The sequence below is a fragment of the Saccopteryx bilineata genome, chromosome 6 (assembly GCF_036850765.1).
Source record: "Saccopteryx bilineata isolate mSacBil1 chromosome 6, mSacBil1_pri_phased_curated, whole genome shotgun sequence".
In the NCBI taxonomy this organism is placed as follows: Eukaryota; Metazoa; Chordata; class Mammalia; order Chiroptera; family Emballonuridae; genus Saccopteryx; species Saccopteryx bilineata.
The window spans coordinates 7,096,364-7,122,075 of NC_089495.1; the positions used below are offsets into that span (position 1 = coordinate 7,096,364).

Consider the following 25,712-nt stretch of genomic DNA (forward strand, 5'->3'; position numbering starts at 1 on the left):
GGTGGAGCGCTGTTGGAGGGAGGTGGCAGGTTAAGGTGTCCGGGTCAGGGGGAGAGAGGCGTGAGTGGCGGAGCGCTGTTGGAGGGAGGTGGCGGGTTAAGGTGTCCAGGTCAGGGGGAGAGAGGCGTGAGTGGCAGGCGCTGTTGGAGGGAGGTGGGAGGTTAAGGTGTCCAGGTCAGGGGGAGAGAGGCGTGAGTGGCGGAGCGCTGTTGGAGGGAGGTGGCGGGTTAAGGTGTCCAGGTCAGGGGGAGAGAGGCGTGAGTGGCAGGCGCTGTTGGAGGGAGGTGGGAGGTTAAGGTGTCCAGGTCAGGGGGAGAGAGGCGTGAGTGGCAGGCGCTGTTGGAGGGAGGTGGCAGGTTAAGGTGTCCAGGTCAGGGGGAGAGAGGTGTGAGTGGTGGAGCGCTGTTGGAGGGAGGTGGGAGGTTAAGGTGTCCAGGTCAGGGGGAGAGAGGCGTGAGTGGCAGGCGCTGTTGGAGGGAGGTGGCAGGTTACGGTGTCCAGGTCAGGGGGAGAGAGGCGTGAGTGGCAGGTGCTGTTGGAGGGAGGTGGTGGGGTTAAGGTGTCCAGGTCAGGGGGAGAGAGGCGTGAGTGGTGGAGCGCTGTTGGAGGGAGGTGGGAGGTTAAGGTGTCCAGGTCAGGGGGAGAGAGGTGTGAGTGGTGGAGCGCTGTTGGAGGGAGGTGGTGGGGTTAAGGTGTCCAGGTCAGGGGGAGAGAGGCGTGAGTGGCGGAGCGCTGTTGGAGGGAGGTGGCAGGTTAAGGTGTCCAGGTCAGGGGGAGAGAGGCGTGAGTGGCGGTGGAGCGCTGTTGGAAGGAGGTGGGAGGAGATGTCAGAAGGGGACCTGGCTTCGCCAGTCAACCACACCTTATTCTCAGGGCACAGAGGGAGACGTTCGGACTCACATGGAAAGGGTTTGAGTTCAACAGCCTCGTTTTTATTCCTTGGCTGAAGAAGGGAACGCCACCCTTGACAGCATATTGATGTATTTCTCTAATTACATGAGTGCTTTGCTGAGATGTTTTTATGTCTAAAAGACACACCTCTAGAGCAAGGAGCGCTGGCTTATCCTTCCTAAACATTGTGCAAACGTTTCTGCACTTAGAACACTTGTCCTGACTCCACCTGATGGAACCGTCACCTTGCTGGGGACACCGTGCACTGTGCTGCCTGGCCGCGTTTTCAAAATGCTCCCCGGTGACTGTCCTATGCCTCTGTCCTCCAACTCATGTTGAGAGCCACTGCATTTGCCTCTGGGACAAGGACTCAGAGTGTATCTGAGCTTGGAACTGACTTGGGGTCCTAAGGTCCCATTCTTGCCTTTCGGGAGCAAACACAGACTCATGAAAGTTTGGCACTGGTCAAAAAACTATCAGAATCCATCTCCCAGAACTTACTGGTTTCATGCTAAGAACAAAGCAGCTGCTTTTTGGGGTTTTTTGTTTGTTTGTTTTGGATTTTCGTTTTTTTTTTTTTTTTTTTTGGTTGAGAAAATAGCTTTTATTTCAGAATATACTGTCCAGGAAGAGAAATAAACATGGTTTCTGAAACTTGCTTACCTGCATGTTTGATGGTGAAATTTCTTTCCTTTTAAGAAGCATTTCTGTGAGCTTTCTGTACATTCACAGGTGCACTTCACAGGGTTGAGGGGCAGGCTCCTGGGGCAGGTCCTTCTGCACACGCACTGGCACGTGTTCCCGTCAAATTCTCTGTGGGGCCCACAGGCGCTGGGGAAAGGTCTGTTCTTACAGACACACTGGCACGAGTCTCTGTCCAGTTCCCTGTGGGGGCCGCAGCTGGACGGCCGGAGCCCTCCTCTGCAGACACACTGACAGGTCTCCTCGTCCAGTTCCTTGTGGGGACCGCAGACATCATAGAATCCATCCGCCGCGTCTACACGAGCAGAGGCGGGACATGGTTACTGTATGGTACCCAGGGCCGGGGCGCTGGGATGCCTTACAGGTGACACACACACACACACACACACACACGTTCTTTTACAAAGGAGTTCAATATACTACCAGTATGAGGCAAAAAAAAAAAGCCCAATTGTGGGGTGACTTAATTACTGCCTGTTCATCACAATAGAGGCCCTTGGCATTTAGTTTTGTCTTTTTTTTAAACATCATTCTGCTTACCGTCTTCAGCATTAGAGGCAAAAACTAAGTCCTGCTGAGCGAGGCACCGGCAGATGCGGTGATTCCACGTGTAATTTGTGGGGCAAGTCTTGTTGTCAGCGTGGCACCTTGGGGAGACACAGACGGGCGAAGCATTAGTATAACTGGCACGCAGAAGGGATCATCTCTTTTCTTACCTGTGTATCACAACATCAATACATCCTTGTAAAAAAAAACAAAAAAACAAAAACGGCGCTCTTAAATGACATAAGAATATACGAAATGAAATGCGCAAGTTCCCGCCCAAACTACCTCCCACCACAGACGTGCTGTTACCATTAAATTCTAATCCCAGAGGGGACTGCTATTAGTGATATGCTCTTATAAATTCTCCAGAATCGACCGTTTTAAGGCAAATATGTTGATGTGTATAATCACAGTGTTCTAGTTTGTGCAAACATGAGATAAAGCCTTTTGCTTTGAAATCTCATTTTCCACTAAACGATACGTCATGTACATTGTTCCATGTCATCTCATCAATTTCTGCTCCATTATTTGGTGTGGCTGCACAGCAGTTCATCAAATGAGTATATTATTATCTGTTTTGCCAGTCTCCTCTTGCTAGCTATTGAAGTTACTTCTAAAGGAAGCATTCTTATACATGTATCCTTACTCACTTTTCTTATGAAACACAGATGCCAATAACTGTCAAGGATCCATGCACACAAAATTCCTACCCTATACTCTACCAGAAAAATACCAAAGACCATGGTTTTCACTGTTCTAGCCCTTCCCTCCTTCTCTGCTTCCCTCTTTCTCACCTACCTTCCTTCCTCCCTCCCTCCCTCTCTCCCTCCCTCCTTTCCCTGCATTTCCCTTATTTGTTTTAGTAAAAATTTAATAGCATGCACTTCTTTTTCTTAGCTTTGGATTTGTGGTTTTAGTGTTACTTTTTGCAAATAAAAGAATGTATGTATGTATATGTATATATTTTATCTCATTCTGTTACACAGGCGATATCATGTCATATGCTATCCTAAACATTGATTTTTCAATATTTCCTAGAAAACAATATTTCCTAGAAAACAATACACCTTCATAATCATTTTAGGTAGTCCTAAGAACAGGTGTCTTATTCATTGCATATTTCTGTCATTATTTTCTTGGCTAATCACAAACCTGTATCAATCCACATGAAACTTAGTATTTAAAGATTTCCCCAAACAATATCATTGCTTTGTAAACTCCTTATCTAAAACTTTAGTACTCCTCTATAAGGTAAGAAAGTTATGTTTACTGATAGAATAGCAATGGAATTAATTCTGGCTGAATAAAACTCTTACCAGTCTTCAATAAATGCAAATAAATAGATTGTGGTTGTGCTGCCACAGTGTTGACGATGATGTGAGTAACACTCTCCCATGTTGACTCAACACTGCAGTGCTCAGGTAGAGAGCTGTCTTTCATGCTGTCAGTATCTGATTTATTTTGTCATTACCTCAGCTAACGCTTTCCTAGCTGTTAGTTATAACCCTGCAATGGATCACAAAATCAATTATACGAGTTGGAAAATGCGTTTTCTAAATGTAAAAGAATGGCAAATGTCCCTGGACGGTTGGCTCAGTGGTAGAGCATTGGCCTGGTATGTGGAAGTTCCAGTTTGATTCCTCATCAGGGCACAGAGGAGAGGTGACACTCTCCCCCACCTTCTTTCTCTCTTTCTCTTCCCTTCCTGCAGCCATGGCTTGATTGTGCTTCAGTTTCAAACGTACCCCCAACTGTTCAGCCCAAGTCGGTATGAAAGCAAAACGCTTTCTCAGTGTGTAGTCAGGACAAAATATAGTCTTTCTCTCTAATATTTCAACAGCTTCAAAAATATCAATTCGAAAGTATGGATTGTGTATAGAAACAAATGTAGAGATAACTGTAGGAATATATTTCTGGAAGCAAGGTATCTAGTTTTATAGAATTGAGTGGTGAGTTCATACAATCTGGTTATATTACCTAGTTTTATAGAATTGAAAATTTTATATAATCTGTATATACTAACTCTTTAGTTTTTGCACCTTCATGTTGAATAAAAAAATATAACTTCAGAATAGCATTCAATTATGTTATATCTCAAACCCTGTGCTCAATTAAATTTTACATTGCTAATCATAGTTCACTCAAAGTAAACTAAGCATTTTAATTTCTAATATTCTTAACACTTAAATTTCTAGAAAAACATGACTTCAGAAGCTGCTCAAAACAAGGAACTATTAGTTATCAATGTTAACACATATTTCAGAGTTGAAATGTGAAATCCTGCTATATACCATTTAATTAAAGAAACATATATTGGGATGAAATACATTTTCATAATTGCCTAGTGAAGTCCCCTGCTGTAAAGTGAGTAGCAAGTTCTTAGTATTTAAAGCTTCTCATGTGAAAAATTAGGAGACAAAATTTTCAAACTATGTCATTTTAGAATGGAAAAAGTTTTCATAGTGGATAGAAGATTTAGCACAATAATATCCCACTTATCTTAATCTCCAAAGCCTTTGAATCTTATTGAAAATTCAAGTTATAAATATTAATGTGTAAACATATTATAAATGTTTACAAATTAGTTATTTTGTATAGTGTATTTATAAAACATTGACTCAAAGACACATTTTATCTGCAAAGCAGCTTGTCCAATTACTGGTAAAGTTGATGTAAGTTGAGAATATGAATTAGTTGACTTTCCTACTTCCCCTTCCCATACATAAACTCACAACGGAACTATAATCTTGCTTATTGTTTGTACGAAGGATGAAGATGCTTTCCTAAGAATCATTTAATTATTTCCAAACTTCACTTGCTGGTTTGATGGTTACTATTTTTTCCCACTTAAAATCAGAGGACAAAAATGTTAAGGATACACGTATTTGCTAGAGAACAATGGATTTAATAATAAAAATCAATCTTATCTTGCCATTTGCTTCCTCTTTGAAATTTAAAAAAACTACAATAATATGCACCAAATATGCTCCATTAGAATAAATTGTACATGTTGAGTATTGATTACTACCTCTTGTACTTTGAACACTTTAGTGGGCTTTTTGTGAATACTAATTTCTTGACTCTTCTATCTTCTGTGCCTTTTTGTACTGGAGTAGTTATATGCTTGGAAATTCCCTGAGTCCCAAAATACATATTTAAGGAACAAAGACATACTACTACCTTATGTTTGGCATTAGTAAGAACTGAGCTAAAATGTTATCTTTTTTCCCCCCAAGAACTATAATCTTTGTTATGTACTTCTAATTGAAAAAAAAAAGTTAACTGCATCTTGATTTATAATAAACTATTGTTGATCTACTTTACTAAATATCTTACAGGTCATTCCAAATGAATGCTAACATTAATTGAATGCAAATTCAACTTGTAGCACTCAATGACTTTTTAAAAAATCAAATTCATTCTTGGGAGATGAACTGTGTTATTCATCAATCACTCTCATTGGCAGGCAGCTCTTCTAATAAGGTATCTTCTCAACAACCGAACAGATGAAAATTCCACTGACCATGTAGCACATATGGTCCACGGTTTAGTTCCTCAAACAGCTGCCCAACTCTAAGTCTTGTCAAATGTGGAACAAGATCCAGAATCATTTGTTTGAAGGCATGTACTACAAACTCTCTACACGTCTCACAGAGTCTGCCTAGCCTTCAATGGGGCATCCAGCAAGATGCTCTGTATTCTATTATGAAAGCAAATGAGGGAGCTCTGACCACTTCAATAATTTTTTGATAAAAATAGAATCCTGAGTTCCTAAGTGCCAATGGTTGATGTCATCGGAGCCACTCTGATTAGCATTTCTCAATCCTGTAATTATACTATGGAAGAATATCAGTGCAGACCCTTTTTGCTCAAGATTGCTGTCACAATAACAGCAGGAAGAGCAATTATATTCTTTCATTATTGGAGCCACTGAGCCTTAGGAAAAATGTTTCAACAGTGTGATTCCAAAAGTTTTTGAATTGTGTTCACATTGAGTTCATCATGTATGGCCCTTGAAGACGCTTGACTAGTCATACAGGTGTTGATTTGCTTACATTTTTGCAAGAGTGGTTCACATGGAATGAAAAGTGACTAAGTAAAAGTGGTTTTTGTAGCCACTGTTACTAAGTAACATTTTGATACCATACATAAAAGCCAGAATTATATTCATTTTAAGGTTCTATATAAAGTATCTACAATAAAAGAAACATATTTAACAGAGATATATCTAAATTAAATGAATACATTTGTCTTCTCTTATATTAATTTCTATTGATGTTACATTAATTTGTGCTGTCTATTTATGTTACTGTTTGCTTACTTTCCATGAGTCTTCTGAGGGTAGAAACAGTAGATGAGCTGGGGTTAGATATGGGATTGGGATAGGAAAGGAACAGACGGAAAATTAGCACCGATACAAATTCCATGGTTTAAACAATTTTCCAGACTTACTCATTTAAAGGCTAATACAATAGTTTAATTAATAAGAAAAGTGGGCTTCTAAATCGAATCTTTCACTTTTTGTGCGAATATCCGTGATTGTTTTAAAGCATCACTTTGCTCAAGCTCAGCCGCATCTGAGATGGGGCTCTAAAGCCTGGAGCCATGTGTTTGGTCACGAATTGGCCAGCCGGGTCCAGGACCGCGTGTTTCTGAGTGGGATGCCCCAGGATGAACGCAGCAGCTGGGAGAGTAGGTAGACTAGAAGTCTCTGTTGTCCCTTTTTATAGTTACTTATTGTGAATTTGCCTGCTTGCATATACAAGGCTGAGAAAGTATGGGAAGTTGAAAAGAGGGGTATTTAGCAGTGACTGTATTTATCAGCTTGTCAGTTTCTATTTCTGTATTTATTTCAAGCTAACAGGATTAGAACAGAGAGTCGATTAAAGGTAAGTAATCCAGAATTCAGTACAAGGTCCTTTAACAATAGATCCTGGTCTCATTATCTTGTCATAGCCACACTCCAGTAAGAGGAAAACAGAAACAAAAATACAAAACTATGGCAGAAAATGATCTGACCCCACAAGGCCTGGTTGGTTGGTGGGGTTCGAGAAATGGGAGGTAGGGACTGTGAATTACCCTGTATGACACTGGAATAGTACAGGTTTTTTGTTTGTTTGTTTCTTTTTTTTTATGACAGAGATAGAGACAGAGAGAGGGACAGATAGGGACAGACAGAAAGGGAGAGAGATAAGAAGCATCAATTACAAGTTGCAGCACCTTAATTGTTCATTAATTGTTTTCTCATATGTGCCTTGGCCTGGTGGCTATAGCAGAGCAAGTGACCCTTTGCTCAAGCCAGCGATCTTGGGCTTCAAGCCAGCGACCTTTGGGCACAAGCCAGCAACTATGGGGTCATGTCTACAATCCCGTGCTCAACCCGCGACCTTGGGGTTTTGAAGCTGGGTCCTCTGAGTCCCAGTCCGATGCTCTATCCACTGCGCCACCATCTGGTCAGGCTGTAACAGTTCATTGTGTTACACATTTGTCAAAGTCAATGAAATGTACAATAAAAAGATCCTAATGTAAAATAAAAATATTCATTAGTAATGAGTCAATACTGGCTCCTCCATTGTAACAAACGTATCACCCTAATGTAAGATGTTAGATTAGGGCCACCAGTGGGTACGTGGGAACTCTGTAATTTCTGCTGTTTTTCTGTTAAACTAAAACTGTCAAGACATTAGTTAAGAATTTTTACAAAATGACTGGTAGATCTGATCTATATATAGATATATATTAAAAATAAAAATCACCTGCCCTGTGGTGGCACAGTGGATAAAACGTCGACCTGGAAATGCTGAGGTCACCGGTTTGAAACCCTGAGCTTGCCTAGTCAAGGCACATATGGGAGTTGATGCTTCCAGCTCCTCCCCACCTTCTCTCTCTGTCTCTCTCTCCTCTCTCTCTCCCTCTCTGTCTCTCTCTCTCCCTTTCTCTCTCCTCTCTAAAATGAATTAAAAAATTTAAAAAAATCTTTAAAAAAAATCGATATGTTTTGGTTGAACTTGACATTAAACTTCGAAGAATTTCTGATCTAATAGTTCCTATTTTGGGGTAACCTTACAAGACACAATCTCAGTGCAGAGGATGTGCGGACAGAGTCCTCTCAGGCACACACACTCTGCTGTGACTTCTACCTGTCCATCAGCAAGCCACAGGGAAACTTACTACCTTTTACAAGGCACGAACCACACATGCCAAAGGCAGGCACCCTATGTAGCCTAGCTGGTTTACTTTTAGGGCTTTGCAAAAGAAAAAAGAAAAAAAGAGAATGAATAGACATACGAATAAAGATTTCAAAAATAATTGCATAGGAGCATAAAGGTTTTCAACTTGCAAAGAGTATATTTCCAGGACAGAATCCAGATGCAAGTTTTAAAATACTGAAGGAAAAAGTCATTTCTGATCAACTGGTGGAAGACTGTGTCTCAATTTAATTGGCACATATATTATCCCTGTAGTTCTATTTTGACATAGTTTATTAAATTTATTTTGATATTATGTATATATTTCTGATAAAGCATACATTAGATATAATCTTAAAATTAAAAATTAGAGAGTAAAAAAATTGAAGCAATAACAACAACAAAGAAACGCCTCCTGGATGTTCAAGCTTCTAGGCGCTCAGACTGAAGACCGTTATAGAGCACAGGTCCTGAGTCAAAGCTTGCCGGGCTATACACCCACTGTTTCTGGGAAAAGAGATGAGTTCTCACAAGAACAAAATTTTCCTTAGTAAACCCTAATAGCTGAAACTTCTTAGAAGCAAATGTTTTTATTTAGTATCTTAGTAAATAATGTTAACCTTTTAGTAAAAGAAATAAAAAACAGTAAGTAAATAAAAACACATATTATCTCAAGGCTAGTTTTATCCAGTTTTAAATCTTTTTTCACCCTTTTATTTTTCTCTTTCTCACAACATAACTCTTTCCTCAACATAGCCTCTTTATCAGGTTAAAATTATACATATCCTCTACTTTTATTATTCATTAAGAGAAATCAAGAGACCTTGGCCATGCTGAATATTGTGATGTTACTCCTCTACCCCAAACTCCCTCTGTGGCCCCACGTCCTCTGCAGAGAAGGCTGGTGGCTGCTCTAAGCTCCAGGAGCTCAGCCTCGACCTTGCCTCTTTAATTTAATCTATTGCTCTCACAGCTTGCAACCCAATTAAATTATTCTGGTCTATTCACTGTCCCCAGAATGTGCTCATTCTTCTAGGACACATTTTGAAATGTTACCAGTGATAACCAATTGACTAACCAATAAACTCACCACTGGGTAAAATTAACTTCAAGGCACTTGACCATCAAACCTGACATCTCTTGCCTTTGATTTTACTTTCTTCCTAATATATAGTAGATGGCCTTCCCGATAGTATATGTTGTCACAAAATAAGCATCAATATTCTATTTATTTATTCACACAATGGGATACTCCACAGCTATTTAATGAACAAACCTGGCCTACAGACATCAGCATGATTAAGCCTATAAAACATATTGTTGACAGAAAAAAAGGTAATGACTCCATTTTAACATAAGAAAAAGTTAAACGCTCAAAGCTGTGCCATATGGTCTGTTGTGGCAATGTTACTACATCCATACGCCATAAAAATAGGAAAGCATGAGTGAAGATAATACAGTTTCAGCAGCGATTGTCTCGAGGGGTGGCGGACAGAGAATGGTGATCTGGGTCACTGGGTTGTATCTTAAGTCAATATGAAAGGAAGTTGTTAAATTTTGAATTGGGGTGGGGGGACAAGTCATTTTAGTTTTTTGTTGTCCTTTAAATATATGTTTGCATTTTGAGATTTTAAGTAAGTGAAAAATGAGGTAATGACAGGAGCCCCGAGGGAATGAGCTGACTCCAGCTTCAGTCTGAATCTCTGACTCGCTACTGCGCTACTGTTTTAGTTGTGTGATGCCGGGGAAGGTTACTTAGCCCTATGACTCAGTTTCTCGGATGCATCTGTGCATATCTCTTCTCTCTCTCTCTCTCTCTCTCTCCCCTTTCTCAAACACTCCCCCCCCCTCCACTGGGCGCACGATAGATTTCAATACAGAACAGTGTTCTCCCTTCTGTCCTTCAGCTCCCGGGGCCAGTCCTTGTCATTCCTGAGCGTTTCCTCAGAGCTGGTCATCTCACCACTTCCTCTTCCCTTGAACTCTTGCTGGCTTCTGTCGTATCTTTTGAAGGTTGTGATAGCGTTCTCTCCGGTTTCTCCCTGGTTTTCCTGACTGCTCTTTCTCAGCCTCCTGCACAGACGATTGTTTCTCTAACAGTTTGCTAAATGCTGACACCCCCCTGCCCCATCCCTGGGGTTCCTCTTCTCTGCCCCTTTCCTCCACATCCTTTGCTCGGGTTTCTCTCTTTCCCCCGTTGCTCCCAATGACGTGCTGGTCACTATGGAGTGAGCCGTGCCCCTCGCTCCCGGTTGTGCCAGATGCACCCCCACCTGCCTGCTGACTGGTCCCTCTGATTTCTTACTGACATCACAAATACTCAGACTACACATGTGGAAACTACATTCTTTTCACCCCCTCTTCCTGTCTTTTGTGGTATCATCCATGCACCTTCTCCCTCTGTTACCCCACACTCGGAGTTTCCAAGTCCCATGTGTTCTGTTCCCAATGTCTTTTCACCTCCTCCCTCCCCATCCATCTCCACTGCCTCAGCCCCCACCTTATTATTTCTGCTGGATTATTCCAGAAGCTTCCTCTCCGACTGTCTCACTTCCTGCTTGCTCCTCTAACCCACCTACTCCATCACCACCAGGCTGTCCTTTCTATAGCATAAAACATAAACATCACTCCCCTCCATGAATCTTCCAGTGGTTCCTGGAAAACCCTAAGAAAAAGCCCACGTTGGCCCAGGCATGCAATCCCAGCACCTCTCGGGCCCCCTGTGGCTCCCTCCCCGCCACCGCACCCCCACTGCCCTGCTCAGGCAAGCAGTCTGCTCTCTGCACCCTGACTCCAGTCCTGAGTCACGTGTCACATTCCCTCACGGGACTTCTTCCTGAGTAGCTATCCCACCTCTCTTTCCATCTCTACAGCCTCGCACGGTAATACTACCTAGCAGGCACCTGGAAACTGTTTGTTGAATGACTGAAAGAAACAGAGCACAGTATTATATGAGAGCGACTCTGGTACATGAGTGGCTTTAGTTGAAGAATTATATTATCTGCTTTTAAAAAATATCCCCCATTTCTTAGTAATGTTAAGCACCCAGAAGACTCAACATAAATGTCTCATGAATGAAGAGACCCCACTTTAACCAAGTGGAAAAAATCTAAGGACATCTCTTCTTACATTGCAAATGGCTCCCCCCACATGAGAGGGAATGAGAGAACACTGATGTGAACCCTGATAGCTAAGCTCTTCTGCCAGAGGTCATCGTGCCCATGTCTAGACTTCAGGATCTGCCTGGGTGCTGCTGATACTGAGACGTGCAAGTGCTTTTGTACAGACTAGAAATGCTCTGTGACACTGGGCAAAAGCATGAGTTTCACAGAAAGAAAGACTTGAATGTTTATCTTTTCCCAGTGTTTTTTTGTTTGTTTGTTTGTTTTTCCCCAGCTTTGGACATGCTAATTAACATTTCTATTTTTACATAAGAAAAAGTCTCAGTTTTCTTATTGTAAAGTGTTAGTAAAACTAGCGGCCTGCATTGCTTGAGGCTCCCTGTGTGCCAGGCAGCCATGGCGTCTGCCCGAATGGCCAGTTATGAACATGGCACACCCCTCTGAGGTAGGTGTTACCACTGTCATTGTGACTGCACCATGCTGTTCTACAGCAGTGGATTAAACAGCGTGTACACTCTTCCACCCTGTGTCCTGCGACGTGGGTCATCAGTGCAGCTGCCTGGCGAGTCTCATCTCAGCAGGAGAGTGTGTTGGCAGAAGCCCGGTGCACAGGGACCTTTCGTAAAATAAAACAGTGAGGCTATAACTGTCACCTGCTGTCGCCCCTCACTGACCCCGAGTGCTCTGAGGCCAGAGGCGGCCGAGCTCACCTTTGTCTCTCTCCTCCACCTAGAAACATCTTTTTTTTTTTTTTTTTTGTCCATTTTAGAGACTCAACAATTATTGCATGACTCCTCTGACGAGGGATTCTTTGTTTCTGAATTGTGCTTGTCACACGTCCCACAGAACGAATGGTCTGCTAGATGTTGAACTTCATAGTAACGTGGAAATGTTGCCATGCGTTTGGCTTGGCCTTCCTCCTGATGGAGGGGGTGAGGGCCAGGGGCTGGACCGGACGGGAGGCTCGCTACCTCCGGATAAAACCTCAGCACCACTTCCATAGTGCTGGGGAGCCCCCGTAAGGAACCCCAATCCTAAAGACTTGACTGCAAGTGTCACCCCACCAGAGATTTTAAAGGATCTACCATTCTAAGCTTAAACTAATGTCAAAGTCATAGTTAATAGAAGTGGTATTTTTCTCTTGGCTTTTCAAAAACAAATTTTATTGAGGAATAATGTGCAAACAATAAAATGTTCCTGATTTAAATTCACTGTCTCTTTACAGATTTACACATGCATGTGACCGTCACCACGATCCATTCAGAAACCATAGCCACCACCCCCGAAGGTTCCTCTCTCCCTTCCCCTCCTCGCACCCCCCAATCTCCAGGCAACGACTGAACCACTTTCTCTCAATCTAGATTATATTTGTCTTTTCTAGGGTTTCAGATAAATTGAATCCCTGTAGTCTGTGTTCTTTTTCGTTTAGCTTCTTTACTCACTTTAATGTTTTTGAGATCAATCAGATCGATATGTGTATCAGCAGACATTGATATACTTTTCATTGATTTCCCACTGTACGAATAGACTACAATTTGTTTAGCCATTCACCTCTGATGGACAATTGTGTTGTTTCTAGTTAATGGCTAGGTAAGCCTAGATCATTAATATTTGTGTACACGTTAGTGTGTGGAGATATGTTTTGTTTCCCTTGGGTAAATACCCAAGTGTTTCATTTTATTTATTTATTTTATTTATTTATTTATTTATTTTCTTTTTTCTGAAGCTGGAAACAGGGAGAGACAGTCAGATAGACTCCCACATGCGCCCGACCGGGATCCATCCGGCACGCCCACCAGGGGCGACACTCTGCCCACCAGGGGGCGATGCTCTGCCCATCCTGGGCGTTGCCATGTTGCGACCAGAGCCACTCTAGTGCCTGAGGCAGAGGCCACAGAGCCATCCCCAGCGCCCGGGCCATCTTTGCTCCAATAGAGCCTTGGCTGCGGGAGGGGAAGAGAGAGACAGAGAGGAAAGCGCGGCGGAGGGGTGGAGAAGCAAATGGGCGCTTCTCCTGTGTGCCCTGGCCGGGAATCGAACCCGGGTCCTCCGCACGCTAGGCCGACGCTCTACCGCTGAGCCAACCGGCCAGGGCTCCAAGTGTTTCATTTTAAGTGTGTATTTAAGTTCAGAAGCTTCTGCCACGATGTTTTTGGTAAGTGCTGGTACCATTCTACACTCCCATTGTGACGTCTCAGTGTGCCAGGTGCACCCACATCCTCGCCAACACTTGGACTTCTCAGTCTTTTTAATGTCAGTCCTTGTGGTGGCTATTCCTCTGGACCAGGTGTCCCCAAACTATGGCCCATAGGCCGCATGTGGCCCCCTGAGGCCATTTATCCGGCCCCCGCTGCACTTCCAGAAGGGGCACTTCTTTCATCGGTGGTCAGTGAGAGGAGCACTGTATGTGGCGGCCCTCCAACAGTCTGAGGGACAGTGAACTGGCCCCCTGTGTGAAAAGTTTGGGGACCCCTGCTCTGGACTCTTAACAAAAGCAATGACTTTATAACACTGCTATTTTTTTGCCACATCTGCATTATTTTTATGGGTGATTTTGGTTCACAATTCACAATAGGTTGAAACCAACATTTTAAAAAGAGAATAAAAAAAAGATAATCCTTTCAATAAAAAGGAAAAAAAATATCTTAATGCTACTGTGGTAAAAAAAGAGAAACAGAGTAGAAGAAAGTATGTGAGTTCCTCACCTGTATTAAGGTAGATGACCATAACGTACAGGTATTCGTTCATAATGTAAGGGAATTAAAACTGGGTGTTGGGGAGGAGAAATCTTAGAACTTACAATGTTTTTTTTTAAATTTTTTATTTTTGCATTCCAAAACCTAACAAGATCTATTCCATAGTGCTTAATTTCTGTTGGGTTTTATTGGCTACTACACGAGCGGCATGGGCATTGAAAAGTACCCGAGGTGTTTGCAAAATAAGGGCTATAAAATTATAGTGAACAGATGGCTGTGATCGGAGGACTTGCTCTTGGCCAACAGCTGGACCTCACAGTCAGAGAGTCAGAGGGGTCTGTGTGACCCCAGGGCTGCCTTGTGGGTATGACGTATGCTTGGTCCTGGGTGCTTGAGTGTGTGGCTGGGGTTTGGAGAGTTAAATAGAAATAGTTTATATTTATTTTATTGTTTAATTCTACATATTTATTCAAGCTATTTGTGTGTCAAATGCTGAGAAGAAAAAACTTGGACACTATCTAAAAGAATATCTAGTAGCTCTATAGGCTGCACATCGTTTCTCACTTAAAGCAAAGGTCTTTAGAAGTTAAGTTCCCAAAACAATTTTAAAAATATTATTTTTTAATTATTTTACTTTTGCTGGAAAATGATTGTTTGACATGCTTTTAAACATCATATTTGTATTGTTATATATATAAATTGCTATTTCCCATATGTAATTTAATATACTACCAATTATAGAAGTATATAAATTAGCATAAATGTTTCTCAACAGATGGCCATAAAATTTTGTTCAGTTCACAGCTCTTACTTTTTTAAATGTAACTTTTAACTATAAAACTTTTATTTTGTTATTCTAATCCTACATTTAATAAAAAGGTAAACTTTCTACTTCCCTTTTTATGCATAAAGCCAAATATACAGAAGGCGCATAAAGAAACATAAATATGTCTGCAGTGTTAAAATTTCGTGGGAGAGGGGGTCGGGAACAATGGCTATACAAGAACCCTTCGGGGTTCAGTAATGAAAACAAGGTGGAGCAGCATGGCAATAAAGAAAATATTTTAAAGTAATACTTCGTTTTACTTTCATAGTGTTCTGTATGACTGCATAACTGCATGTAAAGTTTTATAGTCCTCCACTTTAAAACTAGATACACATCACACGCACCGTTATGGACGCCCTGGCTTGATATGTCAAGTACATTTCCTATTGTAGCTAGTGGTTTAAAAAAGCCGCGCTAAAAGATACGGAGACAAGGAGATGAATCCGACGTGAACCTTAACGATAATAGTACACTTGCCCTCCAGTGACAGTCTCTTAGACACCAGACAGTGCGGTAAGCACCATCCAAGCACCTCAGTACGTCACACACTTCTCTTTGCGTCCTGACACTTTATAAACAAGCAGATGAACATTCAGAGACAGGAGATACCCAATCTTTTTAAAGTTCAGTGGGAGTGGACCTGAACTCAAGCTGAAATCTGGCATTTTCTGAGACTCAGGGTCTTTTTCCTCTTTTTGTCTCTTCTTGTGTGTACAGGCAGTGACGGAGGCATGAGAAAAACATGGCTACAATGTGCAGACGCTAGGGAACACAGGAAGGTAAGTCAGTTGTGTTTTGTTCAACAAGCGCTCGTTGATCAGTGTAGCACCATAGAGGGTGGAGCCCCCAATCTGCTTCATCTCTAAAATAAGGCTTGTGCTACCACCAACGTCATAACTGACTTTTGTGATGGTGAAACGAGACGATGTAGAGAAAGGGCTGAGAGTTTGCTAACAGCTCAGTTACATTTCCGAGTTGTTGGCTGGACATCACGGAGGACACAAGCCTACCTGGGGTCCTCTCCCCGCCCACTTTCCCATGCCACGTTCACAGGCCCCTGGAGATCCGTGTTAAGGACAAGGTGCAGTAATCGCGAGGGATGTCCAAGAAGCGAAGGTGGCCGTGGTATTTGGACAAGACAAACGAAGGAGAAAGACCTTTACCTGAACTCTGAGGCGTTGGGTCGGGCTTTGGAAAGACAGGAAAGAAAGGACCAGGGCCCGTGTGGGAACAGGGGGCAGAGCAGGAAGTGAGCGCGACCTGCGGGAACTGGACTGTGTGATGCGGGGGTGGGGGGGGTGCGTTAAATGGGAAACAACAGAAGAAAGGGCGCCTGCCAGCACAGGGTGGGCGGAGTCTGTGCTGGGGCTCCGAGAAGCTGCCAGGCGCTGCCAGCTTCTGCTCAGATCAATGTCATGACGCCTTGGAACGCTGACTCGTGACCTTGTCCAGGAGATGGAGAAATACTTGGTAGGAGAAAACTAGTATGGAAACAGTGGCATTAAATCAAAAAGACATGCAGAGTGAAGCAGATGAAGATGGCAGCGATGGAAAGAGCCAAGGTTGGATCAGATCTCTCTCCTCTCCCCCCCCCCCCCCAAATAAGCGATTGTGTGTTTGGGCAAGCTATAAGGAGAAGAATAATCCATGACAACTGTGTGCTGTGTGAGTTCCAGGTCTCAGAGAGCGTGGGAGAACTTTGTGATGAATAATATGGACTAAGGGAATTTAATAAATCCTGGATGGCGTTCCTATGATAGCTAACACCATCATAAACAGCAAGGGAAAATTTGGCTTTAAGTAAACTGTTATAGGTCAAGAAGATGGTCAGGTATTCTGGAAGCCAGCAGCACAGAGATAACGGCGAAAGTGTGGGAGTGGACCAGTTGCCGAGGGAGACAGGGTGGGGGTGGGGTGGGGGGAGCGGGACCAGCCGTCTCAGAGCCGCGTGGGCGAAACCGCACACACAACAGCTTCAGGAGGCGTCGTCTCCAGTTGCATCGTCATCAATCTATTCACAGATGCCAGGAAGAGCTCTTCTTCCCCAGGTCAAGGAGGGCAGATCTCTGCCTCTGCAGTTAGGGTATCCTGGAGTCTTCCCTAATGCCCCGGGAAAGAACAAACCTCCTACCGGCCTCACTGAGTGACAGAGCACAGAGAGCTTCTGTGGGAAAATGGACCTTCTGCACCTCACATTTATGGCCCAGTCACCTACAGTGCAAGGTTCAGAACAATTTGTCCTCTATACGTTTCCCCATCAGTTTGTGGATACTTCCGTTACACACGCTGGCCTCAGGCGGTTTTCTTCATATGCCCCTTCCATATAGCACTGGAACCCCAAAGAGCAAGGAGCCCACCCCTCGTTTGGGGGCGGATGGTGTGCGTGTCGCTGGAGCCCAGACGGCCTTGCACAGTGGCCTCTCACAAGCGACGGGCTGAGTCAGCACAGGGCACTCTATGGGGTCCTTCTCTCTGATCTGATGAAGCACATGCTACCATTTACCAAACCAAAAAGCAGGGTGGGAAGGAAATCCGAGTAACACATGTTACTTTGAAGGTTATTTTAAAGTAAAAGAGAAAATTCTTTCAAGTAATTAATCCATCTTCAATCCTCGTTGAAATAAAAATATGAATAGATATAGAGGAAGAAATAGTTGAGGTTGAAGAAACGCAAAAGGATGCTAAGAGATGTAAAATAATTTATATATATATATTGTTATATATATATTGTTATATATATTATATATATAACTATATATATAATATATATAATATATATATAGTTTTGTTTCAAAATCTCAGTAAAGCTAAACCGTTTCAGCTTTGACGTCACGTAGGAGTGGGCACACCTGAGTTCACGAGCCTGGTCTCCAGGTTACCGAGAGGGTGGGTATGGGCGGGCTCTGTGTGACTCCGTAGCAATACTTCTTTCATTCTGTGAACCACGTGTCCACAAAGTGGGCCTCCCTGTTTCCGTTTATTTTTTATTTTCCTGGCGCGCTATTCAGTTTATCTCCTTCTGTGCTCAGTGCAAAGTCTACGATGCCAAATTTCACAAAGACTTCTTCCCACCAACCGCGGTTACCATACGCGCACGTGGGTTCATGTCAGCAGAGGGCGCAGAGAAAACAAATCCGATTCATACTCACTGTGGCGCTGTCGCGGGCAGGGAACGTCTGATGATTGAGTGAACTTGTCTGTAAACATCCAGTTTAGACATACACCGGCAGGAGGTGTGATTGGCAAAACTGACTGTGACTGGTTTGGGGTCTTGAGAGAGAGGCACTGTAATTTCAAACAACTACAAAGAAGGGACAAAAAGAAGACAAAGATTATATTGATGCTACACAGCACGTTCTGGTACACGCTGAAGTCCAAAAAGAGTGAGATGAACTCGTCATGATTAAGAGCGCTGCGTCAACACTAAAGCTGTTTTTTTTTTTCTAATCAATGTCCTTTATCAGATTAATCAACAGTCCCTCCGCTTGCTTCATGTCACTGTGATAAAGCACAGTAGAAATGCAATAGATAATCAACTAAGGATTATAGGGCAGAGATGGAACGGACTAATGTGTTCAAGGAGAAAGAATTGTGTCAACGACCTAGATTATTCGAGGGGGTAAGAAAGTGGCATGGATCTAAATTCTTGGTGATGCCAGATCAAAGCTATTGGCCACCTGGAAACATCTGGTTAAGTCTTATCGTCTATAAACTGAATATAAAGGCATGAAACACATAGATGTAAAATTGGTTTTCATTCCAAATTAAATTTCAACTCCAAGGTAGCTTTACATGTATCTGAGATCTCTTATAAATTTACTATGTTCCAAAGGAAAAAAACAAAACACATTCATTATCTAATAGATAAAACTTTGTGCTGTTTCAACAAAAGTATCAGGAAAAGAACAAGCTTAAAGTAAGGTAGGACACTTTACGTGATTGTGGGTTAGAGTCTCAAAATTTTAAATCTCATTCTCAATGCCTTGTTTGTAGAGAACTTGAGTTCTCTATCTTCTACCAAAAAAAAAATGCTTTAAAATGTTTAAATTGAAATTTTAAATTAAGTGTACAAATAAATTAGTCATTAAGGAAAACTAAGTGGACTTACATTCCTAAGGCTCTCAAAATCTAAACCATCATTAGTCACAACGGTAACAGGGGACACCTCCCTGCATGATAAGGTGAAGCCTGTGGCGACTTCACGGCTGTTGGGCCACGTGCGGTTGGGTACTTTGAAGTCAACCTGAACTGCGTGAAAAAGCTGACACACCCTAGAGCCTTGTGGCTTGGCGCCTTGCTGTAGTTTCCTACTGACAGTTCAAGGTCACTCAAACCATTTAGGGAACAGAATTAGCCGCCATTTTGTCCATACCACAGAGAGATTTATCGAAGTGAGTTTTGAAGAATGAAATACAGAAATACCTACATTAGAAAATAGATATTTTCTTCATTTGAAATTTCATTAGTCATTTCAAATTTCAGGTATATTTCTTAGCATAAGTGCCTTGAGAGGAAGGGGCACAAGGTCCCACCCGGTCAGGACACTTTTATTAGCAACTCCACTCATAAGGTGTGTGAACTTGGAAAAGTCCTTTAGCTTCTCAAAGCTGAACATTTCTTTAAAACACCAGTAAACTGAAGATAATATTTGATCTATTACTTCCTGAGAACTGTTATATAAATTACATATGCTAACCCATATGAATGTGATGTATGTATTGACTGCTATGTAGATGTGGGTTTTCCAAAGTATTTGCATATATTCTCAGGATTCTAAATAGTCCCCAGAACGTCGTCCAGTCTACATAGATAATTTCAACATATGATCTCAACGCATCCCAGCATTATGAGTTGGACCAGTTTCTTCTCTAAAAGGCATTTGTGTATGCAGTTTGGATGACACCTTTTATTAGATGAAATGTCACATTGGCAGAAACCTTTTGTACTATGTATAACTATTTTAAGAAAAGCAAATTCTGCCGTGGTTATAAAATGCTAATTTTTGTGCTTCTTATGACATCTGTGGACCATACATTAATAATCACTGTTACCAAACACACATAAAGTGGCTTAGAAAATAAAACCATTTCTTGTATCTTGCATATTTTATAAACCACTTATTTAAGCTCTGCCATGGTGAAAACAGCAGAAAGATGTACAGGCCAGTTCACAAAAGTCCAGATTTTATGTCTAGTAGGCAGGTAGGTATTTGTGCCCAGAGCATAAAAATCATCCATATTAACACTGTAATTGAAGTCTCAGACACTGATAAGAATATTTGGTGAGATCATAAATTAGTCTAATAATAAAAACCTGAGGATAGGAACATGTAAGAGGTGAAACAGGCAGATGAACTGTTAAGTATGTCTGGGAAGATGTGTACAGGTAGACAAGCAGGCAGGGGTATTGTTAAGCTGAAGGAAGGCACAGACTGAGTGGAGAGTTTCTAAAAGGCATGTGAGGTCACAGGTCCAGCGTCTCAGGGAAGTCACGTGCGTGAGGATGGAGGGGAGACTGCTGGGCACCAGCAGTGGCTCTCAGGGCTGTGGCAGGGCAGGGGTGACCAGAGAGGCCCCACATGACGGGAGGAAAAGGGTTCAGATGGCTCTGGCCACAGGGACACTTCCGCTTATAGAATGCACGTGATTCTGGCAGGGTCTGTCACTGTTTCAAGTGACAAAGGGCGGAGCAGAGCCTGAGAGTGGAGGATCAGGCACTCTGTGACAGAAGGGCTTCTCTGGGGGAGTGAAGGATGCTTTCCCACCCCTCACCCTCCTGTTCTCAGTGACATCTCCATCCCAGACCCCACCCACCCCCGCGGGCTTCCCAGCATTGTCAGTGACCACAGGTGACACGCCTGCCATTCTGGATGGATAATGTCCACAGTCAGGAGGACCTGCCCACAAGTACCAAGTGCCAAGTGTGCATTCAGAAACTGGGGTTGAGAAGAACGTTCTAGTGAGATGAAGATCAATCAGTTAGACGACCAGTAAGAAAGCATCTTCCTGGGAAAAAGAAGCCTGGCTCTCTACTTTCAAACGGTGGAAGACCTCTGTGTTGGCAGAAGCCGCCAGAAAAGCACCGAGGGACAGGTAAAGACACGTTAAAAAAATCACTGTCTGGAGAAGCGCTTTATTTCTGTAACTTATAGAAATCATATGCCTTCACACTACAGTACAGCTAGGGAGAAAAACCGACTGACAGCTTAGCGCAGTAAATAAATAAAATACATTAATTATCGATGTTTCATTTCTCTTGTCTGAGTCTAAGTAGGCAACTGACCAGGTGGATTCAGTGAATTTGAGCAAAAGAAATACATAGGTCCAAGACTTAAAATAAAAAAAACAAAAACATTTTCTTGAAATACTTCTCAAAATTTTGACCTGAGACTTTCAGATGGTTTAACTCCCTAGGTGACCGTGACAGTGTGGAAACAAAGGTAAGGGTCCAGACAAGGCCGTCTGTGACCAATATTAAAACTAGAAAATTTCTTAATAACTGAGTTGGATTACGCTACTAATTTCAGACAAATCTGAGCATGTGCTGTGTGCATTAGGGTCCCGTGCCTCCACGGGCTCCTGCACAGAGGAGGGGCCTCTTCCACCTCTCAGCATCTTGCCACACTATTCTTCAGAGCATCTATTGACTGGCATTACTTTTGTCACTTAAAATGATTAAATAACATTTCTACTAATTTTATAACAAGCACAGTAGATTCTGTTTCTGCCTTCTACACAGCAAGTTTTATATGGCTCTATTTAATCTCCGTGCTGCTGAGAATATCCATGTGTCTTTCCTTCTAAACAGATACTATGTGCATCGAGATGCACACATTTCTGAACTAAAAGTAGTAATAATGAGAATCACAACATAAACTCACATGTCCCCCTCCTAAAATAAAACAATATACTTTAAAAGTAGTGGGTGACTTCCCTTCTCCACGAGAGATGTAAGAACAACCAAGGGCGTCAGATCAGATCAGAAACAGAGAGACGTTAACGAGAGTCCTGAATATGCAAGTGTGTGCTCAGAAAAACAACCCCACTTCCTTCAGCCTCCGTGTCATCAGAAAACCGGGATAATGCCGGTGGTGATGTCATAGTCGGCTGTTGGGATTCCCCTTGCTCTACTCCGTTTTTCTTTACGGTTGAGTTGAATCTATGGTTGAAAAATTACAAAGTTTTAAATTTCTGTTTAAAACCATTCCCTGTTTAGTTTTCAACAACAGTTTATTGACAACTTATAAGATGCCAAGTGCCAGGTGTCCCACTAGACTGTCCAGACACCAGCCAGCCAGCCATGAGTCTTGCCTCTCTGCAACTCATAGGTAAGCAAAACCAACTATGGGAGTGAACTAGAAAGAACTTTATATATAGATTTTGATACTATGTTAGAACTTTCAAAAAATCAAGTGGTATACCAGAGATGCTGTTAGTAAGCGAGAACCTGCAGTTTGACTCCCTTCTGGAAGTCTGGGCTTGCCATCAGGTGAAGATCTGAATCAACGCAGTGACTATAATTTTCTCTCTCCAGAGCCACGGTCTATCCAAACACATCAGTGTTTGTGGTGGTAATGGATCCTTTACATTTTAATAAAAAAAGAATCCTTACCCTACTGTCAGACTAGTTTGTGCTCTAATGAGTGAGCACACAATGGTATCTTCTATTTTAGACTCAGGCTCATAGAACGCAAAATTTATGTGTGATGTTTAGCAATAGTTAGTCTATGTATATATGTGTATTTAACCAATACCCACCGAAGATGATGACAACGATAATTTCACATTTTGAATATGATGATTTTCCTAAAATAGTTTTAGGGTATAAAGTGAAATGTTTTTGAGCAATACTATATTAACTAATTTAGGTTTTCAGTAATAATAAAGTTCATTATGGAGACTGATGTTTGTCTATCAGTGTAAGCCTATTTAAAGAGTTTCTCATTTTAAAGAAGATCAGAAGAACTTATTATATAAAGGGGGCATTTAAACTAGATTAGAAATTGGAAAAAAAAAAAAGTAATCCAATTGTGTATTCCATAAAACTGTAATGAGAAAAAGGAAGTGGCAACTATTTCCAAGTGAAAGGTTCCCAGTTGTTATCAACTGGACTTTTAAAATAAGATTATTTAATAGTCAATTCTCCCCAAAAAGAATGAACCTCAAATAAAGCCACTTTCTGAAACAATAGGTTGTTTACCCAGCATAGCAACAGTTGTAAAGCAACAATTCCTATTTCTGCCTATCTTGCCGGCTATTCAAAAAGGTGTAGAACTTCCCCACTGAGAATATCCTGGATTAAATAAAGTCTGAAGGAAAGTTTGTGTGAAAAGGAATGAATAGGAAACCAAGAAAGGCCGTCATGTACAGCAGGTCTCCACCCCAACATAGAACCGGTTTCTCTTCAGAGACTAATGTCTCACTACACCATTGAATTTAAATATTCCCGCCTTGAACAAATGACTTTTGGGAACAGTCTGTAGCCCATGGAGACTAAGATTAATAAATGTAATGTCAGATAGAAACACGATAGATACAATATTTAAAGAAATAACTCTTAAACATGGGAAAGGTAAAAATAGAGGGTTTACTGTTAGCATTTCAACTGAGCAAACCAACCACTTAGCCAACTCTCTGGGGACGATGGGACCTACATTGGGTCTGGGAGGAACACGAGACAGCAGATCCTAGCAGACTTACATCTGGCTCTGCGCTCATTTTAACATATTGTTATCCATAGAATGTATGAACAGTGCTACCAGTATAACAAACACCCCACCCAGGAGGTTTAGAAATACTCAGTAAAATGTGTGGACATGATCGGAGTTGATAAAAAAAAGGGGGGGGGGGTTCTTTTAATAGATGCAGTCTAGTTTTTTTCTTAAGATAAATGTTTTTCCTAAAGAAACTTTGGATGTAACTGTATCTATTGCTGTTGAGTTCTCTGTCCACATCTGGATAAAACCTGATTTTCAATAACAGTGCATACCAAATATTAATTAGTTAAAAATTCAAAACACATCACATTCCACTTGTTGAATGCATATGAACGCAATAAATTAATTCTGCAGACTGCCCCCGGGTCCCGCCTCGTGACCGGCAGAGCGCTCTCTGTCTGCAGCGCCAGGTGGCACCTCTGCCTCTCACGCCCCTAGCTGCGCATTTTCCTTCATCTAAAAATTTTTGCTGTAAAAGAAAACTTTATGAAACTTCCAGTTTCAGTCAAATATAATCTGGAATGCTTTTGTTAACATATATGCTTTCATTATTTCTTTATAACATAATTATCAAAGAGAATAGGTTTTTTGTTCTTTTCTTTTTTTTAAGATGGGCCACACAGCATTTTAGCTGATATGGTTCAAGTATTTCAGAATGAGCTTGAGACCGAGCTCCCGGGCGGAGCTGCCTCCCTTAATCGACACTAATGAACACAGCAAAAAGGTTCCAATTGCCCAGGAAACCCCATGGATTTAGAAATTCTTCTCCACTCCCATCTTTAGGAAATCTACCGTACGGTAAATACTCACATTTAAGTAGGTTTTCAGTCTAAATGTTTGGCTCAAATGCAGGTGGCTGTCTCCTGCTGCTACTTTGGACACCACATAATTGATGTTCCCTAAAATTCACTTTCTACTTTTTGGTTATATCTCTTAAATATACAACTTCTCATGAAAGGATATGTTTACGAAAGAGGTAAAAAAAAAAATACCCATCTGATCAATATGAATTGTCCAAGGCCCTGGGATCGGAGCGGGGAGGTCGCCAGCCTTGGCTATAGGTTAGGTTACTGGAATGCTTCCTGCAGATGGTTTTACTTTGCAACCAACCAGGCTCCGTCCTGTGTTCTGGTAACACGCCTTTTGTCGAGCCCCATAAAAGAATCTCTGTGAAGTTTCTATAGAACACGTGGGCTTTGCCTGACTTCAGGTACACTGTCCTGACAATTTATATGATTTCAATTGGTGACTTTGTTGCTTCATAACGTGTCTCGAACTCCTTTAACAGAACAAAAATGTCTCCCTCCCCCCCCCTTCAGGAAATAGAGCAGTGAGAAACTTCCTTTTATGTTGGAAAGAAACCATGGCACGCTCCCATTTCTACTACAGTAAAAATATCATAAACTCCAGCAGAGGTGTTGGGGGCAAGTTTTTACAAGCTGCAACATTAGTCAACGCGTGGAACCTGAACGGCCGCGTGGCCTTCAGGGTCTCATGCCTTGCTCTCCCTGGGTTTATAAAGCTCCATGACACACATTTCCACAAACCTTTGCACTTCTCTTCCCTACCGCGGGGACAACCTCTCCCTGCCTGCTGAATGTGGATTTCCCCTGCTAACCTGCAGGCTCCATTAGTACTGCATCCACCCACCCCCGTGTGCCCATGGCAGAGCCGGGGATGAAGCCTCACATTGTGGGTCCTCCACCACACTTGCTCAGTTAAATTCAAAGGAAAATGACCCTTCTAATTGTAATAACAAATCTGAGTGCATTTTGCTGGTGAGAGAAAAGCCTGGAATGACAAAAATCGAAGGGAGAAGAGGGTGGGTCTATCACTGACTGAATACCGGCTCTTCCTCTTCTCTCCTGCCCCACGGGGTTCTCTAAGGCAGTGGTCCCCAACCTTTTCTGGGCCACGGACAGTTTAATGTCAGAAAATATTTTCACAGACCAGCCTTTAGGGTGGGATGGATAAATGATGTATCACGTGACCGAGACAAGCATCAAGAGTGAGTCTTAGATGGAT

At 42.2% G+C, this 25,712-nt stretch overlaps 1 protein-coding gene across 2 annotated transcripts in view; it reads right to left on the reverse strand.

The window, feature by feature from the left end:
* The window catches only part of VEGFC (vascular endothelial growth factor C), a 100,356-nt gene that overhangs the window by 3,925 nt on the left and 70,719 nt on the right, over positions 1 to 25,712 (reverse strand). For both annotated transcript variants that reach the window (XM_066234811.1, XM_066234812.1), the window contains exons 4-6: positions 18,121 to 18,272; positions 2,134 to 2,240; positions 1,555 to 1,888 (exon numbers count right to left, since the gene is read on the reverse strand). In XM_066234811.1, coding sequence (XP_066090908.1) covers positions 1,555 to 1,888; positions 2,134 to 2,240; positions 18,121 to 18,272 — 593 coding nt within the window. The remainder of the gene's footprint in view (positions 1 to 1,554; positions 1,889 to 2,133; positions 2,241 to 18,120; positions 18,273 to 25,712) is intronic.